The sequence below is a fragment of the Notolepis coatsorum genome (genome assembly GCF_963971535.1).
Source record: "Notolepis coatsorum genome assembly, chromosome: 4".
NCBI classification, from domain to species: Eukaryota; Metazoa; Chordata; class Actinopteri; order Aulopiformes; family Paralepididae; genus Notolepis; species Notolepis coatsorum.
The window spans coordinates 5,979,600-5,996,853 of NC_140168.1; the positions used below are offsets into that span (position 1 = coordinate 5,979,600).

The window sequence follows — 17,254 nt, forward strand, 5'->3', positions numbered from 1 at the left end:
ATTCACGGCTTTAGTGGGCAGTGTTCAAGTTTCAAGTTTGTTTTTATTTGTCACGTATAAGGTACATGTACTTTACAGTGAAATGCTTGGTTCTGTATGAGCCCCTGAGAATGAATGAATGAATGAATGAATGAATGAATGAAGAATGTGCTTCATACAGTCAAAAAGTTAGTAAAAAAGGAATAACACTATACAATATACAATACAATATACAACCTAAGTACAATGAGTAAAAATGCAGCCAAGGAGGTACAAAAACTTTAAGGCAAGGTGCAAATGCAAATGAGGTATGAATGTAGTGCAAATCTCTTTAATAAATGTGTGAAAGGGGCTATACATTTCAGCTGAGACCTCATGCCCACCCTGTTCTAAAATAGAAATTTTAAATAATTTTTGAATAATTATTTATATAATATATTATATAAGTTACAACCAATAGAGCATGAGGGAAGAAAATAGGCATTGCTCCTGGCTCCAAAAGTCACAGCTAATTAATTAATTGCAACTAATTTGTACATGTCCTTGCTATGACATCACAAAGGGTAATACTTGTCATTGGCTTGTGTAATCTGAAGACGTCCCCCCCCCCCCCAGGTTACAACCCTGGATAAATTGTCATTCCCCCCCAGTGCTTAATTATATAAATAACATTTCAGACTGCCAAGTCCACACAGAGACTAGACAAAACCATAAAAACGGAATTTCATATCAATTGGTCTACAGTTGTTCCCAACTCCCCTCAACCAAATAAATCAAATCCCCTCGTTTACAGAATGACTAAATCTTAAGATATTCATGATGATAAACTACTCATATTAAAGCACTCTACCCACAACAATCACTGTGAAGCTGAGAAAGCAAGACTTCAGACATGTAGGCTACTTTGTCTTTCACTGTCTAAAATGTTGAGGAGAAATATTGGGCTATAGCCTGCCATCTAGTGGCTATTGTGTGTAAGATTGAATTGGCTGTACACACCAACTACAGGCGCTAGGGGGCAATGTCGACACACACACTCCTCTGAGTACCATACTCAGGATCTGGTCAAATGCAATGTCATCCAGCCTTGTAGCGTAGAATAGAATAGAAATACTTTATTTATCCCGAGGGAAATTCAGCACTATACAGATCAGTCACAGTAAACAGTAAACATTTATGTAGTCAAAAACAAAAGTCACGAATAAGAATAAAGAATAAAATACGGTCCGGGATATACATTCTGATATATATACATTCTAAAATATAAAATATACAGTAAGTGTACAGTAATAAGTTAAAATTGTAAAATGTCGATTTAAAAGTAAAAGTCCAGGAAGATTATGCCAGATTGTACTGTCACCCTGTGCTCACTGCTCAGTGAGGCACAGTGATGCGTTATAAATAAAATAAAATGTATTTGTAAGGCCCGACAACACACGTTAATGTCCCCATGGGCCGGACACGTCTTCTTTAAAACAAGTCAAGAAGAAACATCACAATAAATCAAGAACAAAAAACCCATCATGAAATCCAAAACAACACTCCCAGACGTACCCCAGGCGAAGGTAAGGAAAAACTCACTAAAAACCTAGCAATAGGAAAAAAGCACCACAGGCAGTGTGGAGGAGAGAAACCTTAGAAGGGCCGTTCAAGGGGGGATCCAGAACTTGGGAGGTTAGCATTTCTCCATTAGTGCCCCAACCACTAAGCTCCAAACATCCCTCAAATCAGCACTTTACCTACTCAGTTGCTAACGAGTTTATTTATTTTTTACCCAGGGACAGTGCACATTAATCAACATCTTCAGTTTCCACCTCAATGTACAGTAAATGTGTCAGAATTAGCTAATGAGCTAGTTTTCATCTGTAGTCCCTGCCTACCATGCATGTCTGCCATAAATATACCATAAATGTCAGGATGTCATGTATGTTGTGTATGTCATAAATGTCACTATGAATTGAAAATGGGGGGGACCCTGATGTAAACAAGACGAAAGTCTTTCTCTGGTCTGCATCCCCTTAACAATTGTGTGTATTGAGCTGTACTGTACTGTACCCATTCTGCAATCTGTTAATAAAGTTTTCAATCAATCAATTAAACTGGATATAAAATATATAAGTGAGTACTAGTAACATGCAGTGCTAATCAGATGTATGTACAGAGTTGTAGTATTATGTGCAGACTCTTTGACACTAATGCCCAGCAATGAAGTCAGGATCTTTCTGAGACATAAACTAAGGAAACTGATAAGAAAACAGCCTTCAAACAAATCAGTAAATCAAATCAGTGAGAGAGCGAGAGAGAGAGCAAGAGATGAGAAAGGGGGAGTGTGAGAGAAAGAGAAAGCAAGAGAGGAGAGAATGGAGTAAATGAGAGAGAGAACGTGTGTGAGAGAGGGAGAGAGAAAGAAAGTGTTTTATTGAGTATGTATAACATTTTATCTATGTCTCTCTTTGTGCTTATGAGTTTTAGTGGGGTTTCCTTGACAAAGTAAACTAGTTGGAGGTAGTTAATGACGAGAGAAAGTCCTGAACTATGTAAAAATAACAGAAAAACATCTCTATGTCTATCTATGAATCACAGTAAATAGACACTGCCTCTTTAAAGCGACTCCTCCCCTGGACAGCTAGAACCAGGAAGCACCTCCCACCCACCCGCGTGATCAGAGTTCACTTTTCCGGAGAAAACAAAACTTACGTTTTGAGTGCCGTTGTCTTTGTAGAATAAAATGGCGCAGCAAGGAGTTGATCTGTACCGGGACCAGTTCTGCTGTTCTATCTGTCTGGATCTACTGAAGGATCCGGTAACTATTCCCTGTGGACACAGCTACTGTATGGGCTGTATTACAGACTGCTGGGATCGAGATGATCAGACGGGGATCTACAAATGTCCCCAGTGCAGGGAGACTATTACTCCGAGGCCTGCTCTGAAGAAAAACAATATAATGGCTGAAATGATGGAACAACTAATGAAGACAGGACTCCAAGCTGCTCCTCCTGATCACTGTTATGCTGGACCTGGAGATGTGGCCTGTGATGTCTGCACTGGGAGAAAGCAGAAAGCCCTCAAGTCCTGCCTGGTATGTCTGACCTCTTTCTGTGAAACTCACCTCCAGCCTCATCATACTGTAGCTCCGTTAAAGAAACACAAGCTGGTCAAAGCCTCCACACGGCTTCAGGAGAACACCTGCTCTCGCCATGACAGGATTCTGGATGTTTTCTGTCGTACTGATCAGCAGTGCATTTGTTATTTGTGTTCCATGGATGAACATAAAGGCCATGATACAGTCTCAGCTGCAGCAGAAAGGACAGAGAGACAGAAAGAGCTTGGCATGAGTCAGCAGAAAGTCCACCAGAGAGTCCAGGAGAGAGAGAAGCAACTCAAAGAGGCCCAACAGGCTGTTGATTCTCTCAATCGCTCTGCTGATAAAGCAGTGAAGGACAGTGAGAGAATCTTTACTGAGCTGATACGCTCCCTGGAGACGAGGCGCTCTGAGGTGAAGAAGGTCATCATAGCCCAACAGAGGACCACCGTGACTCAGGCTGAAGAACTGCAGAAGAGACTGGAGCAGGAGATAGCGGACCTGAGGAGGAGAGCCACTGAGCTGGAGCAGCTCTCACACACAGAGGACCACATCCACTTTCTACAGAGTCACCCCTCTCTCTCCAGTCCCAGTGAGTCTACAGACTCACCCAGCATCAGTGTCCTTCCTCTCCTGTACTTTGCAGATGTGACTGAGGTCATGTCTGAGCTGAGAGAGAAACTACAGGACGTTCTGAAAGAGCAGTGGCCCAGAATCTCAACAACAGTGAATGCAGATAATGTTTTACTGCCACCACCAGAGCCCAAGACCAGAGCTGACTTCTTACAATATTCCTCTCAGATCACACTGGACCCAAACACCACAAACGCACGTCTGTCTTTGTCTGAGGGGAACAGAAAAGCAACACTGATGGCACAAGAGCAGTCATATCCTGATCACCCAGAAAGATTTATTAATCTGTGTCAGGTTCTGGGTAGAGAAGGCCTGACTAGACGCTGTTACTGGGAGGTGGAGTGGAGTGGAGAGGTTCATGTGGCAGCCTCCTACAAAGACATTAGTAGAACAGGCACTAAGGAGAACTGTGGATTTGGATGCAATTCCAAATCCTGGGCTTTAATAATTGGCAGACGTACTTTCTTCTTCAAACACGGCATCAGAGACATTTCAGTAGCCCTATCGGGCCCCCGGTCCTCCAGAATAGGAGTGTACCTGGATCACAGGGCAGGTACTCTGTCCTTCTACAGCGTCTCTGACACAATGACCCTCCTGCACAGAGTCAACACCACATTCACTCAGCCTCTCTATCCTGGACTTGTTTTATATCGCTCTGGGTCGGCTGCTGAGTTTTGTGAGCTGAAGTAGAGATCAGTGACATTCACAGCTCCTCTACCCAGGGTTTGGGGTTTAAATTTATCTTGAAGATGCTGAGTTGTGAAAGATGAGGTCATTAGGAGTTACATTCACTCAGTCACTCTATCTTTGTTCTGAGGGGGACACACACATACACTATGTTTTGCTTTGTTTCTAGTTTCTAGCCTACCGGGGTAAAGTTTGTTTGATTGGATATTTGCATATATTCACACATTTGATTACCATCTTCAATACCTCTGTTCCTTTGCATGTGGGGAAGTCAAAATCTCATTTTCATACTCTGGGTAGGTTGCGTGATTTTTTTTCCGTAGCCGCAGTTTGCGAAGACGCTCTCTGATTGGCTAGACCGCGTACAGCGAAGACCCTCTCTGATTGGTTTAGCTCCGAAGGGTCTCTTCCGCCTTGTACATATATATTCTCTGCTTCGAAGTGGTTATGCTTAGAGTTAGGGTTAGGGCTAAAGCCCTTCGGAGCTAAACCAATCAGAGAGGGTCTTCTTCGCTGTACGCGGGCTAGCCAATCAGAGAGGGTCTTCGCTGTACGTGGACTAGCCAATCAGAGAGCGTCTTCGCAAACTGCGGCTATGGAAAAAAATCACGCGGGTAGGTTGGACAACAATATTCAACCATTTTATTTGTATTTGATCACCTTTGGTCATTTTGAATTACTGCAGGATTTGCGTCTGTCTCTCCTCTCTCTGTTCCAGGAGGGGGGGGGGGGGTTGGTAACAATGTGGGGGCCGGACCTCCATGGGGATGTGGATTCAGCCTATAACCTTCTCCCTCACCTCTTATCTCTGGTAGCCGGGACACTTCATATCTATCTTCAAGGCCTTCGGTTGAACCCACAGCCAGGATGCGTGGGGCATGCAACTATTTTGTTTTAGAACAGACCCATCTGCGTTATCAAAAGGGAGAGAGAGTTGTTCTTCTGGTGGCCGACTTTGAGGGAGACAGACCTAGACAGGAGCTGGTTTAGGAGGAATGACCATTCATTGAATACTGTGCATTTTGTCTTTTGTTCTTGTATTCTTACTAAATAAACGTGGACATCTAAACCCAGAAGGACCCGTGTGGATATTTGCTTGAAACTTGCAGTTTCACCGACTGAACCTCAATATAGAACTTATAGAACTCAAAGGAATTTACCTTAACTCCATATTTCCATGTGCTACACGAGAGATTCAGTCGAAATCTAACATTACCATTGAAATTCAATAGTGAAACGAGTTAGAGTTCCAAACCAATTCTGGTTTTAATTCTAGATATCTAGATCATCTCCAATCAGCGGAAAATACTTTTCTAAAATTGTACCATTGTTATTATACAATTGTTTAAGAACCCAAGAGCTGAGGGAACAAATTACGCTCCTAGGGAAAGTACCTGCTCCCTGATGGCAGGAGTCTAAACTCTGCAGGTGAATAGGGGACAATATCCTTTCATCCTATCAGAATGAAATTTCACAATATGGGCATAAATGCAAACATCTTTTGTATTTATGACCTTTATATATTGCTATTTATTTTTATTTTTTGTTCTTGACTATATCAATGTGGGGTATATTCATATGCATTTTTGAAGAGTTTGATAAATTAAGATAAACCTTTATTATTCCCCCGTAGGGGAGTTCAGCTGTTCAGGCATCAAAGCAGCAACAGCAAACACAATGAAGCACACTAGAGGCACAGGATAGATCCAAACAAACTAGGATAATAAGAATGAAAATACAATAAAACCAACTTCTGCTTGCCCTTGAAATCTACTGTGTGAATAAATATAGAAACATAAGTATATTCTAGTTTACAGTATCAATAATATAAATATGTGTGTATGTACCCTGTTATAAATATACAAATAACTATGCTAAGTATCCCCGGTACAAATTATATACCTAACTATATCTTATGTCTACTCCCAGTACAATATACTGTAACTATAATTATAAATATAAGTATATCCTGTGCAATATATACAGTACTCCATACTACTAAGTCTACTTTGATCTGTACATGGAATATAAGATATTTGGAACTTTCATTCCCTAGTAACAACCATTGCTTATCATGGACACAAATCGAACGGGCGACATTCCAGTCACAAACCCACTTCTCTGGGCTCATTAGAAACACAATAGTCTCCCTTTTACAAATGTCCTGAGTTATAATAATAATGATAATAATAATAAACTTTATTTGTATAGCACCTTTCATACAGAAACTGCAGCTCAAAGTGCTTCACAACAGAAAAAAGACAGGCATAAAATGAGCACATAAAGTGCAGACATATAAAATCACAGTTTTTCACATTAGGATCTAACATCCCAACAGGCCACCTTGTTTATGGTTTGATTCAGTTTTAAATAGACAATAATAAAAAGAGTAAGATAAAATAGACAGAGTAAAATAGTGTTATGTTAGTCTGCATGATGTAGTTTAGGGTAAAAAAAAAAACCATGACCCTATCAGCTGAATTGTGACCCAGATGATTTCACAGGAATGCTGTAAACACAATTTATGCAGGTTATCATACAGCAATTCATATGGACCCTACAAAGCAATTTGGACGCCCCAAAGATTTTCCACCTTGCGTACCGATATCCGGTCTGTCTCTTCGACTATTTCATTGGGGGGGGGGGGGGGCAAGAGATTCCATTCATTCATTTGTGCCACATTCAATAAGCCGGTAGGATAGAAATGTGGTCACAACATACACAGGAATGAATGAATGAATGAAAACTTTATTTAACAGATTGCAGAATGGGTACAATACAGTACGGCTCAATACACACAATTGTTAAGGGGATGCAGACCAGAGAAAGACGTTTGTCTTGTTTCCATCAGGGTCCCCCATTTTCAATTCATATAGACATTTATGACATACACAACATACATGACATTTATGGCATAGGGACATATAGGTATTTAGTACTGATACATTTGTGACAAACGGTATTCAAATATACAGTACTGTTACCCCTAGATCCTGACAGAGTATGATGGGGAGGGGACTGTACATTAGGCGGGGGTGGGTGGGTGGGAGAGAAATATACATACGGCGGGGAGGGAATATATACATGCGGTGGGGAGGAGACTGTCTATTAGGAGGTGGTGGGGGTTTTGGGCATTTACGGTGGCCAGTTTCGAATTGCAGCCTCCCGTAGGTGCTCTTTGATAGGACAGTGTCATTTAAAGGGCTGTGCAATATGAAATAACCTTGGACTTATGGGACAATGCCACATCAAAATGCATAACGTTGGTTGTGTGGGAAGAGGTCGATCACATTGTTTCTCTGTGTCCGTCTACTCTTAACGCAGTACTGTGTGTTCCGACAAATCAAATTTCTATACCAACAGACAATAAAGAATAATTGTATCTTATTCAAAGAAAGTTTCGATTTTAATGATATATTTGTTCTTGCCTTCTTGAACAGGCTTGATTGATTGATTGAAAACTTTATTAACAGATTGTAGAATCGGTACAATACAGTACGGCTCAATACACACAATTGTGATGCAGCCCAGAGAGACTTTCGTCTTGTTTACATCAGGGTCCCCCATTTTCTTTTTTATTCATTATTCATTTTCCTTATTAGCTACCACCCAAAAGTAAAGGTAAACACCGTGTTGGTGTTAGTTGGCCAAGCTGCAATGCTGGACCTCCTCATAGTTTTCAAGGTTGTCGAAAAAGCTATTTCTCTATACCTGAAGACGGCATAACGCCACATCAACTTTGACCCCCCCCCCCCCCCATTCCGTGTTCGTACCTTTCACACAGAATGGCATGCTGGGGTATGATTCACGGCTTTAGTGGGCAGTGTTCAAGTTTCAAGTTTGTTTTTATTTGTCACGTATAAGGTACATGTAATTTACAGTGAAATGCTTGGTTCTGTATGAGCCCCTGAGAATGTGCTTCATACAGTCAAAAAGTTAGTAAAAGAGGAATAACAAATACAATATACAATACAATATACAAACTAAAGTACAATGAGTAAAAATGCAGCCAATGACAAAGACTTTAAGGCAAGGTGCAAATGAGGTATGAATGTAGTGCAAATCTCTTTAATAAATGTGTGAAAGGGGCTATACATTTCAGCTGAGACCTCATGCCCACCCTGTTGTAAAATAGACATTTTAGAATAATTATTTATATAATATATATATATTATATAAGTTACAACCAATAGAGCGTGAGGGGAGAAAATAGGCATTGCTCCTGGCTCCAAAAGTCACAGCTAATTAATTAATTACAACTAATTTGTATGTGTCCTTGCTATGATATCACAAAGGGTAATACTTGTCATTGGCTTGTGTAATCTGAAGACTTCCCTCCCCCCCCCAGGTTACAACCCTGGTTAAATTGTAACTTTTTTCCCAGTGCTTAATTATATAAATAACATTTCAGACTGCCAAGTCCACACAGAGACTAGGCAAAACCATTAAACGGAATTTCATATCAATTGGTCTACAGTTGTTCCCAACTCCCCTCAACCAAATAAATCAAATCAAAGCCCCCTCGTTTACAGAATGACTGAATCTTAAGATATTCATGATGATAAACTACTCCTATTAAAGCACCACAACAATCACTGTGAAGCTGAGAAAGCAAGACTTCAGACATGTAGGCTACTTTGTCTTTCACTGTCTAAAATGTTGAGGAGAAATATTGGGCTAAAGCCTGCCATCTAGTGGCTATTGTGAATGAATGAATGAATGAAAACTTTATTTAACAGATTGCAGAATGGGTACAATACAGTACGGCTCAATACATACAATTGTTAAGGGGATGCAGACCTGAGAAAGACGTTTGTCTTGTTTCCATCAGGGTCCCCCATTTTCAATTCATATAGACATATATGACATACATGACATACAGATAGTCAGTACTGCTACATCTATACATTTATTATGACATACCAGATTTGCAAATACAGTACTGTTTGTGTGTAAGATTGAATTGGCTGTCCACACCAACTACAGGCGCTAGGGGGCAATGTCGACACACACACTCCTCTGAGTACCATACTCAGGATCTGGTAAAAATGCAATGTCATCCAGCCTTGTAGCGTAGAATAGAATAGAAATACTTTATTTATCCCGAGGGAAATTCAGCACTATACAGATCAGTCACAGTAAACAGTAAACATTTAGGTAGTCAAAAACAAAAGTCACAAATAAGAATCCGGGTTATACATTCTGATATATATATACATTCTAAAATATAAAATATACAGAAATATACCGTAAGTGTACAGTAATAAGTTAAAATTGTAAAATGTCGATTTAAAAGTAAAAGTCCAGGAAGATTATGCCAGATTGTACTGTCACCCTGTGCTCACTGCTCAGTGAGGCACAGTGATGCGTTATAAATAAAAATAAAATGTATTTGTAAGGCCCGACAACAACACACGTTAATGTCCCCATGGGCCGGACACGTCTTCTTTAAAACAAGTCAAGAAGAAACATCACAATAAATCAAGAACAAAAAACCCATCATGAAATCCAAAACAACACTCCGAGACATACCCCACGCGAAGGTAAGGAAAAACTCACTAAAAACCTAGCAATAGGAAAAAAGCACCACAGGCAATGTGGAGGAGAGAAACCTTAGAAGGGCCGTTCAAGGGGGGTCCAGAACTTGGGAGGTCAGCATTTCTCCATTAGTGCCCCAACCACTAAGCTCCAAACATCCCTCAAATCAGCACTTTACCTACTCAGTTGCTAACAAGTTTATTTATTTTTTACCCAGGGACAGTGCACATTAATCAACATCTTCAGTTTCCACCTCAATGTACAGTAAATGTGTCAGAATTAGCTAATGAGCTAGTTTTCATCTGTAGTCCCTGCCTACCATGCATGTCTGCCATAAATATGCCATAAATGTCATGATGTCATGTATGTTGTGTATGTCATAAATGTCACTATGAATTGAAAATGGGGGGGACCCTGATGTAAACAAGACGAAAGTCTTTCTCTGGTCTGCATCCCCTTAACAATTGTGTGTATTGAGCCGCCGTACTGTATTGCAATCTGTTAATAAAGTTTTCATTCGTTCATTCAGTCTTTACGAGTCTCAAAGACACACTGGTGGGACCATAACTATCACCAGTAATAGATCTGAGGGCAGAATGATGAACACTGAGAGGAAATTTGCTTCAACAATCCTTTTTCTGATGGGGGCTTGGGATGTTTCACTTTATAGATATGTAAATTAAATATATATATAAATCGTTTATTTTTCTATTTTCCTCTTCTCCATTATATATTTGTAAATGTATTGATTTAATATAATTTCATTTAATTGTCATGTCTTATTTTCTCTTTTTTATTTTATTATTATCGTTGTTGTATTGTGTTGTGTCTTGTTTCATGTGGAAAAGGGGAAATAAAGAAAGATTTGATAAAAAAAAAATCCTTTTCTGCTGCACACAGGGACACGATTTGTTTCTATAAAGAAATCCAATTTCTTGTCTCAATTTGGAGACAAGATCATCAATCAATATGATATTTAAATGAGAATTTCTCGCCAAACCAGATGCCCGAGGTATTCATATGCAGAAACCCTCAACATTTTAGAACCACCCACAGTGGATATAGACACACTATCATATGATTCTGGCCCTAGAAAACAGCGTGCATTTTGTCTTGATTGCATTCAGGACCAGCCCAAGATTCGGTCGTTAAGGCTCTATGCGTACTTATGTAGCAGGTGCCACCTAGCACCTGCCACGAAATTCGACCGTGCCTCGAGTGGGAGTCGAACCCCGAGCGTCTGCACGGGGGGAAGCAACACAAACCGCTGCGCCAAGAGAGGAACTCCTCTCTAAGTGCTCGGTTTATATGCCTCTGGGGAGTGAGTTTCACTTCAATGTACCGCTACCGAGCCAGCCACATCTCTGGTCACACTATCGCGGTACATATCCGTTACATTCACCCCCCCTGAACTCACCACCCAAGGCATCCGGGTCACGGCACCACTGTAGCAGGTGCCACCTAGCACCTGCCACGAAATTCGACCGCGCCTCGAGTGGGAGTCGAACCCCGAGCGTCTGCACGGGGGGAAGCAACACAAACCGCTGCGCCAAGAGAGGAACTCCTCTCTAAGTGCTCGGTTTATATGCCTCTGGGGAGTGAGTTTCACTTCAATGTACCGCTACCGAGCCAGCCACATCTCTGGTCACACTATCGCGGTACATATCCGTTACATTCACCCCCCCTGAACTCACCACCCAAGGCATCCGGGTCACGGCACCACTGTAGCAGGTGCCACCTAGCACCTGCCACGAAATTCGACCGCGCCTCGAGTGGGAGTCGAACCCCGAGCGTCTGCACGGGGGGAAGCAACACAAACCGCTGCGCCAAGAGAGGAACTCCTCTCTAAGCGCTCGGTTTATATGCCTCTGGGGAGTGAGTTTCACTTCAATGTACCGCTACCGAGCCAGCCACATCTCTGGTCACACTATCGCGGTACATATCCGTTACACTTAGTAACAACCATTGCTTATCATGGACACAAATCGAACGGGCGACATTCCAGTCACAAACCACAGACAAAAATACTTCCCAAAGGTCAGTGAATACCACGATCACAACACCAGAGGGAGCTCCACAAATCATGTTAAACCCAGATTCGGTTCAAACAAGGGACTAAACACGTTTCGCAATTATGCCACATACATCAATGTGGAACGCCCTACCCACAGCTGTAAAGGAATGTGAATCACTAGTCTACCCACTTTCAAAACCGCTCTTAAAAAACACCTACGGGAGACTGCAATTCGAAACTGGCCCCTGTAAATGTCCTAACACAACCCCCCCAATGTACAGTAAATGACCAAGTATGGCTTTGTCAATATTCCAATGTACAGTTTTGCTTGTACAGTTGTACAGTGTGTGTCCCCCACCCACCCCTCCTACCCAACCCCCCCCCCCCACTCAACCACCTTCAATGTACAGCCCCCCCCCATGTCCTGAGTTATAATAATAATAATAATAATAATAATAATAATAATAATAATAATAATAATAATAATCTTTATTTGTATAGCACCTTTCATACAGAAACTGCAGCTCAAAGTGCTTCACAACAGAAAAAAGACAGGCATAAAATGAGCACATAAAGTGCAGACATATAAAACCACAGTTTTTCACATTATTAGGATCTAACATCCCAACAGGCCACCTTGTTTATGGTTTGATTCAGTTTTAAATAGACAATAATAAAAAGAGTAAGATAAAATAGACAGTAAAATAGTGCAATAGTGTTATGTTAGTCTGCATGATGTAGTTGTTTAGGGTCAAAACCATGACCCTATCAGCTGAATTGTGACCCAGATGATTTCACAGGAATGCTGTAAACATAATATATGCAGGTTATCATACAGCAATTCATATGGACCCTACAAAACAATTTGGCGCCCCAAAGATTTTCCACCTTACGTACCGATATCCGGTCTGTCTCTTCGACTATTTCATTAGGGGGGGGGGGGGGGCAAAGTGACATGGCGTGATGTATAGTGGAGCTATTGAGCTGGGGGAAGAATTAATATTGTCTGATGAGGCAGTGACATTAACCCATAAAGTATGTTTTTACAGTGACATCTAATCCCCCTCCTTGTTGTCCTCTCTAGACGGAGAGACATCAGAAGCCAGGGTCTCTCTCTCTCTCTCTCTCTCTCTCTCTCTCTCTCTCTCTCTCTCTCTCTCTCTCTCTCTCTCTCTCTCTCTCTCTCTCTCTCTCTCTCTCTCTCACAGTAGCCACAGATAAGAGGCCTATACCCGCACTTGCCATGTTGAAATCAATATGAATGGGAAATCACAGAATATATTAAATAAACCGCACGTATTCTTTACTAATCAATATTTTAGTTTTTTGTTCGAATCTATAGTTTATTTAAAGATCTATGGAGATATTGTCCTGGATTATTAGATTAGATTAGATTAAAATGTATTGTCATTATACAGCTCAAGTACACTACATTATAATCTCTGTATTCTGTATCTCTTTATTTTTGTATAATTTTTTTTGTATCTCTCTTTCTCTGTTTTCTCCCCGTCCCAATTTAGTCATTGTGCCAATTCCCCCCCTCCCCTACCTGGTTGTTGTGCGCATGTTCTCCTACTGGTCGGTACAAGGGAACCCTGAAGTATCCGCATGCTTAGGGGCGGCTAGGTGGTGCAGTGGGCAAGGCGCTCACCACCAATGCAGGAGACGCTGGGTTCGAGCCCAGCTCTCCGCATTGCTATCAGCTTGGCTGGTCGTTCATACTAATACAATTGGCAGTATTAGGGGGTGGGAAGCTGATGGGTGGGGATCGGACATGGTGGACAGCGACTCCTACAGGTCGGTTGGTGCGCCTGCGCAGCAGAATCAGGAAGCGACGGGGGTGGCGTGCCCTCCAAACGCATACCCCCGACGCTGAGAGATCGTGCTGTGCAGGTGAAAAGATGCGACTGCTGCTTCCTCGAGTACCGGAGGGGACACGTGATGTAAGGCTTAGTCCACATTGCAGCCGGCTTGTGGGAGGCATGGCCTAACAACGTTCGAGACAGGGGAGGGTAGAATTGGACGATACAAAATTGGGATGGGAGAAAAATAGAAAATGGGAGAAAAAGTAGATAAAAAATAAAGTATCCGCACGCTTCCTCCGACACGTGCGGCGACAGCCAGTGGCTCTCTTCTCACCTGGCAGCGAGGGCTCTCATTGGTTAAGTGTAACGCGTGGGAGGTCACGCTGCCTTCCTCAAGTCCTGCATCCGCTGAGCAAGCGCCCAGACCTGACCTGTAGGCGTCGCTGTCCACAATGCCAGTTTCCCACCCCCTAACCCAGCCAAACGAGTTAGTATGACGATGAATGAATGAATGAATGAATGAATGAATGAATGAATGAATGAATGAATGAAAACTTTATTTAACAGATTGCAGAATGGGTACAATACAGTACGGCTCAATACATACAATTGTTAAGGGGATGCAGACCTGAGAAAGACGTTTGTCTTGTTTCCATCAGGGTCCCCCATTTTCAATTCATATAGACATATATGACATACATGACATACAGATAGTCAGTACTGCTACATCTATACATTTATGACATACCAGATTTGCAAATACAGTACTGTTTGTGATACAGAAGGAGTCAAGAAAAGGGAGTATATACATTTGACGTAGAAACTGTACATTGGAGGAGGTTGGGTGGGGGGGGTTGGGTACATTGGGATATTGACAACCATACTGGGTAATTTACATTGGAGGTGGTTGGGGGGGGGGGGGGGGGGGCGGGGGGCACACTGTATAAACAAGTAACACTGTACATTGAGGGGGGGGGGGGAGGAGACACTGTACAAACAAACACAATTGTACATTGAACTATTGACAAAACCATACTAGGTAAATGACTGTACATTGGAGGGGGTTGGGTTAGGATATTTACAGGGGCCAGTGTTGAATTGCAGTCTCCCGTAGGTGTCCCTTGAGAGAGGTTTTGAAAGTGGGTAGTGATCCACATTCCTTTACAGCTTTGGGTAGGGCGTTCCACATTGATGTGGCATAATTGCGAAACGTGTTTAGTCCCTTATTTGAGCCGAATCTGGGTTTAACATGATTTGTGGAGCTCCCTCTGGTGTTGTGATCGTGGTATTCACTGACCTTTGGGAAGTATTTTGACATGTACATGGGTACCTTGGTCGTGTAGTGTATCTTGTAGACCAGGCCCATTGCAAGTTGTTGTACTCTGTCGTCTACTCTAAGCCATCCTAGGTTGTCGAAGTGGGCAGGGGTGAGGTGGGTTCTAGGAGTAAGGTCAAGCAGTAGTCTGACCAGTTTGTTTTGAGATGTTTGTAATTTTGTTTTAGCGCCTTTGAGGTGCTTTGGTACCATGAGGTGCAAGCATAGTCGTAGTACCCCTGAATGAGTGCTCCTGCCAGAGTCTTCAGGGTGTTCTTGTTTACCAGAGAGGAGATCCGGTACAAGAATCGAGTTCGTTGGTTGACTTTTTTTATTACATTGGATGCCATTTTGTCACAGGAGAGATTAGCCTCTAGGATGGAACCCAGGTAGGTAATTTCATCTTTCCTTGTGACAATATTGTCACCCACTGTAACTGAGAAGCCGTCGGTCTTGCTGAGTTTGTTATTTGAACCGAAGAGAATGGACTCTGTTTTGCCCATGTGTAATGATAGTTTGTTATCAGCGAGCCATATGCAGATCACCCCAAGCCGATCACCCCAAGCCAAGGCAATGCTGACTCCGGGAGTCGAGACCGCAGCCTCTTGCATTGGTGACGAGCGCAATCTCCGCTACGCCACCTGACCGCCTTGTATTCTGTATCTGTGAGTTTGATTTGACTAGTGAGACGGATTTGATGAAATGAGAATCCATCACTCATCCGAAGGAGAGATTCAGAGATATTAGTGTCACTTTTGTCATTTTGGAACCGTTATTGATTTGCTCCAATTTGTTAACTTTCTGATATCAGGAATTCTGCCTTCACAGTGAAGCAGTGTTCTTGTCAGGCGGTCAGGCCGCCAATCATAGATACAGTATCTAAGCAGCAGAATAAATAGAGACTAAATAAGTCCAGTTCTAGTCCCAGCATACAGTATGTCTACTATGTAGAATTGTTGCTGTTAAAGCCCAAATCCGTGATTTTAATTTTTTTACCATATCAATGCTCTTGAGGTTTTGTCAGTAGATAGGACTTTCTTAACCCTTTCACTGCCACACTACCAAAGGGTTACCCTTTCACAACCACACTACAGAGGGTTAACCCTTTCACTGCCACACGACAAAGGGTTATAACCCTTTCACAACCACACTACAGAAGGTTAACCATCTGTAGTGTGGTAGTGAAAGAAGGTTAACCTTCTGTAGTGTGGTAGTGAAAGGGTTAAACCATTGTGAATTGGAATATACAGCATAGATATGTCTTTTTCTCATGTGTTTGCAAATGTTTCCAACACAAAGAGACCTTTCACAGACACAGAATACAGTGAATACATGTCTTCATTCTTATTTTCCCATTTTTGGCGTTGGACTATCCGATTATTTACGCTTGGATCACTGATAGGGCCTTTAGGGTGAGCAACATGCAAGAGTATACGGCTTCACTGGGACTCTGTTGCTAGGTAACAGTTTGTTACCCAAGTGTATTTCCCTTCAACTATTGCACAAGCAAACATTTTGACCCGTTTCATTTGATAATTTATTTTTTTATTATTAATTATTTTAATTTTCATTTATCATTCTTTATATTTATCATTTAAGGACTGCTGTTATGGGTCATGAGTGTTTATATTTCAGTAGTTTCAGATGTAGTCCTACTTTGTATATATAATATATAGATATATCTTTCTGCTTTTCATGCTTCTGAAGGGGTTGTACTTTGTAAGTGTAGCACCCTGAAAATATGGCTATTATTCAGAAGTGCTGACTTGCCTTTTATCTCCCCTTTGTGCACAAAGACATGTTGACTAGTTTCCATTGATATTCTCACGAACAATGACGCAGGCTCCTCCTTCTTCTACCGGCTGGAATATGGATTATAAACAGTATTACTGGATCATATTCCACCATCCTTTTCCCTGTGTGACTAGTTGGCGGTACCAGCAGGGGGCGGTGGCAGGCAGAGAGTGTACAAGAGCGAGGCAGGCAACGAGGAAGAGGGAATCACCTGGAGGTGGGGAGAACCGGAAGACCTCTTCAGCTTGGGATGTAGCCGTGAATGGTCGCAGCTACAACGGGAGGTGCTTTGGAATAGCCCCGTTAAAGAACCACCAGAGAGCCCTGCCGGAGCGAGCGACGGGTGACGAGACATACTTGCTAGTGACGGGTTATTCTAGAAGTATCCGTGATAGTGCGTGGGTAAG

At 42.0% G+C, this 17,254-nt stretch overlaps 1 protein-coding gene across 1 annotated transcript; it reads left to right on the forward strand.

The window, feature by feature from the left end:
* Nucleotides 1-2,707: 2,707 nt before the first annotated feature.
* Nucleotides 2,708-4,775, forward strand: LOC311227830 (tripartite motif-containing protein 16-like; the record flags this gene model as incomplete). Its single annotated transcript, XM_084313663.1, has 1 exon — nucleotides 2,708-4,775. The coding sequence occupies one exon, from the start codon at nucleotides 2,708-2,710 to the stop codon at nucleotides 4,382-4,384; it is 1,677 nt and encodes a 558-aa protein (XP_084169789.1). The 3' UTR covers nucleotides 4,385-4,775.
* Nucleotides 4,776-17,254: the final 12,479 nt, after the last annotated feature.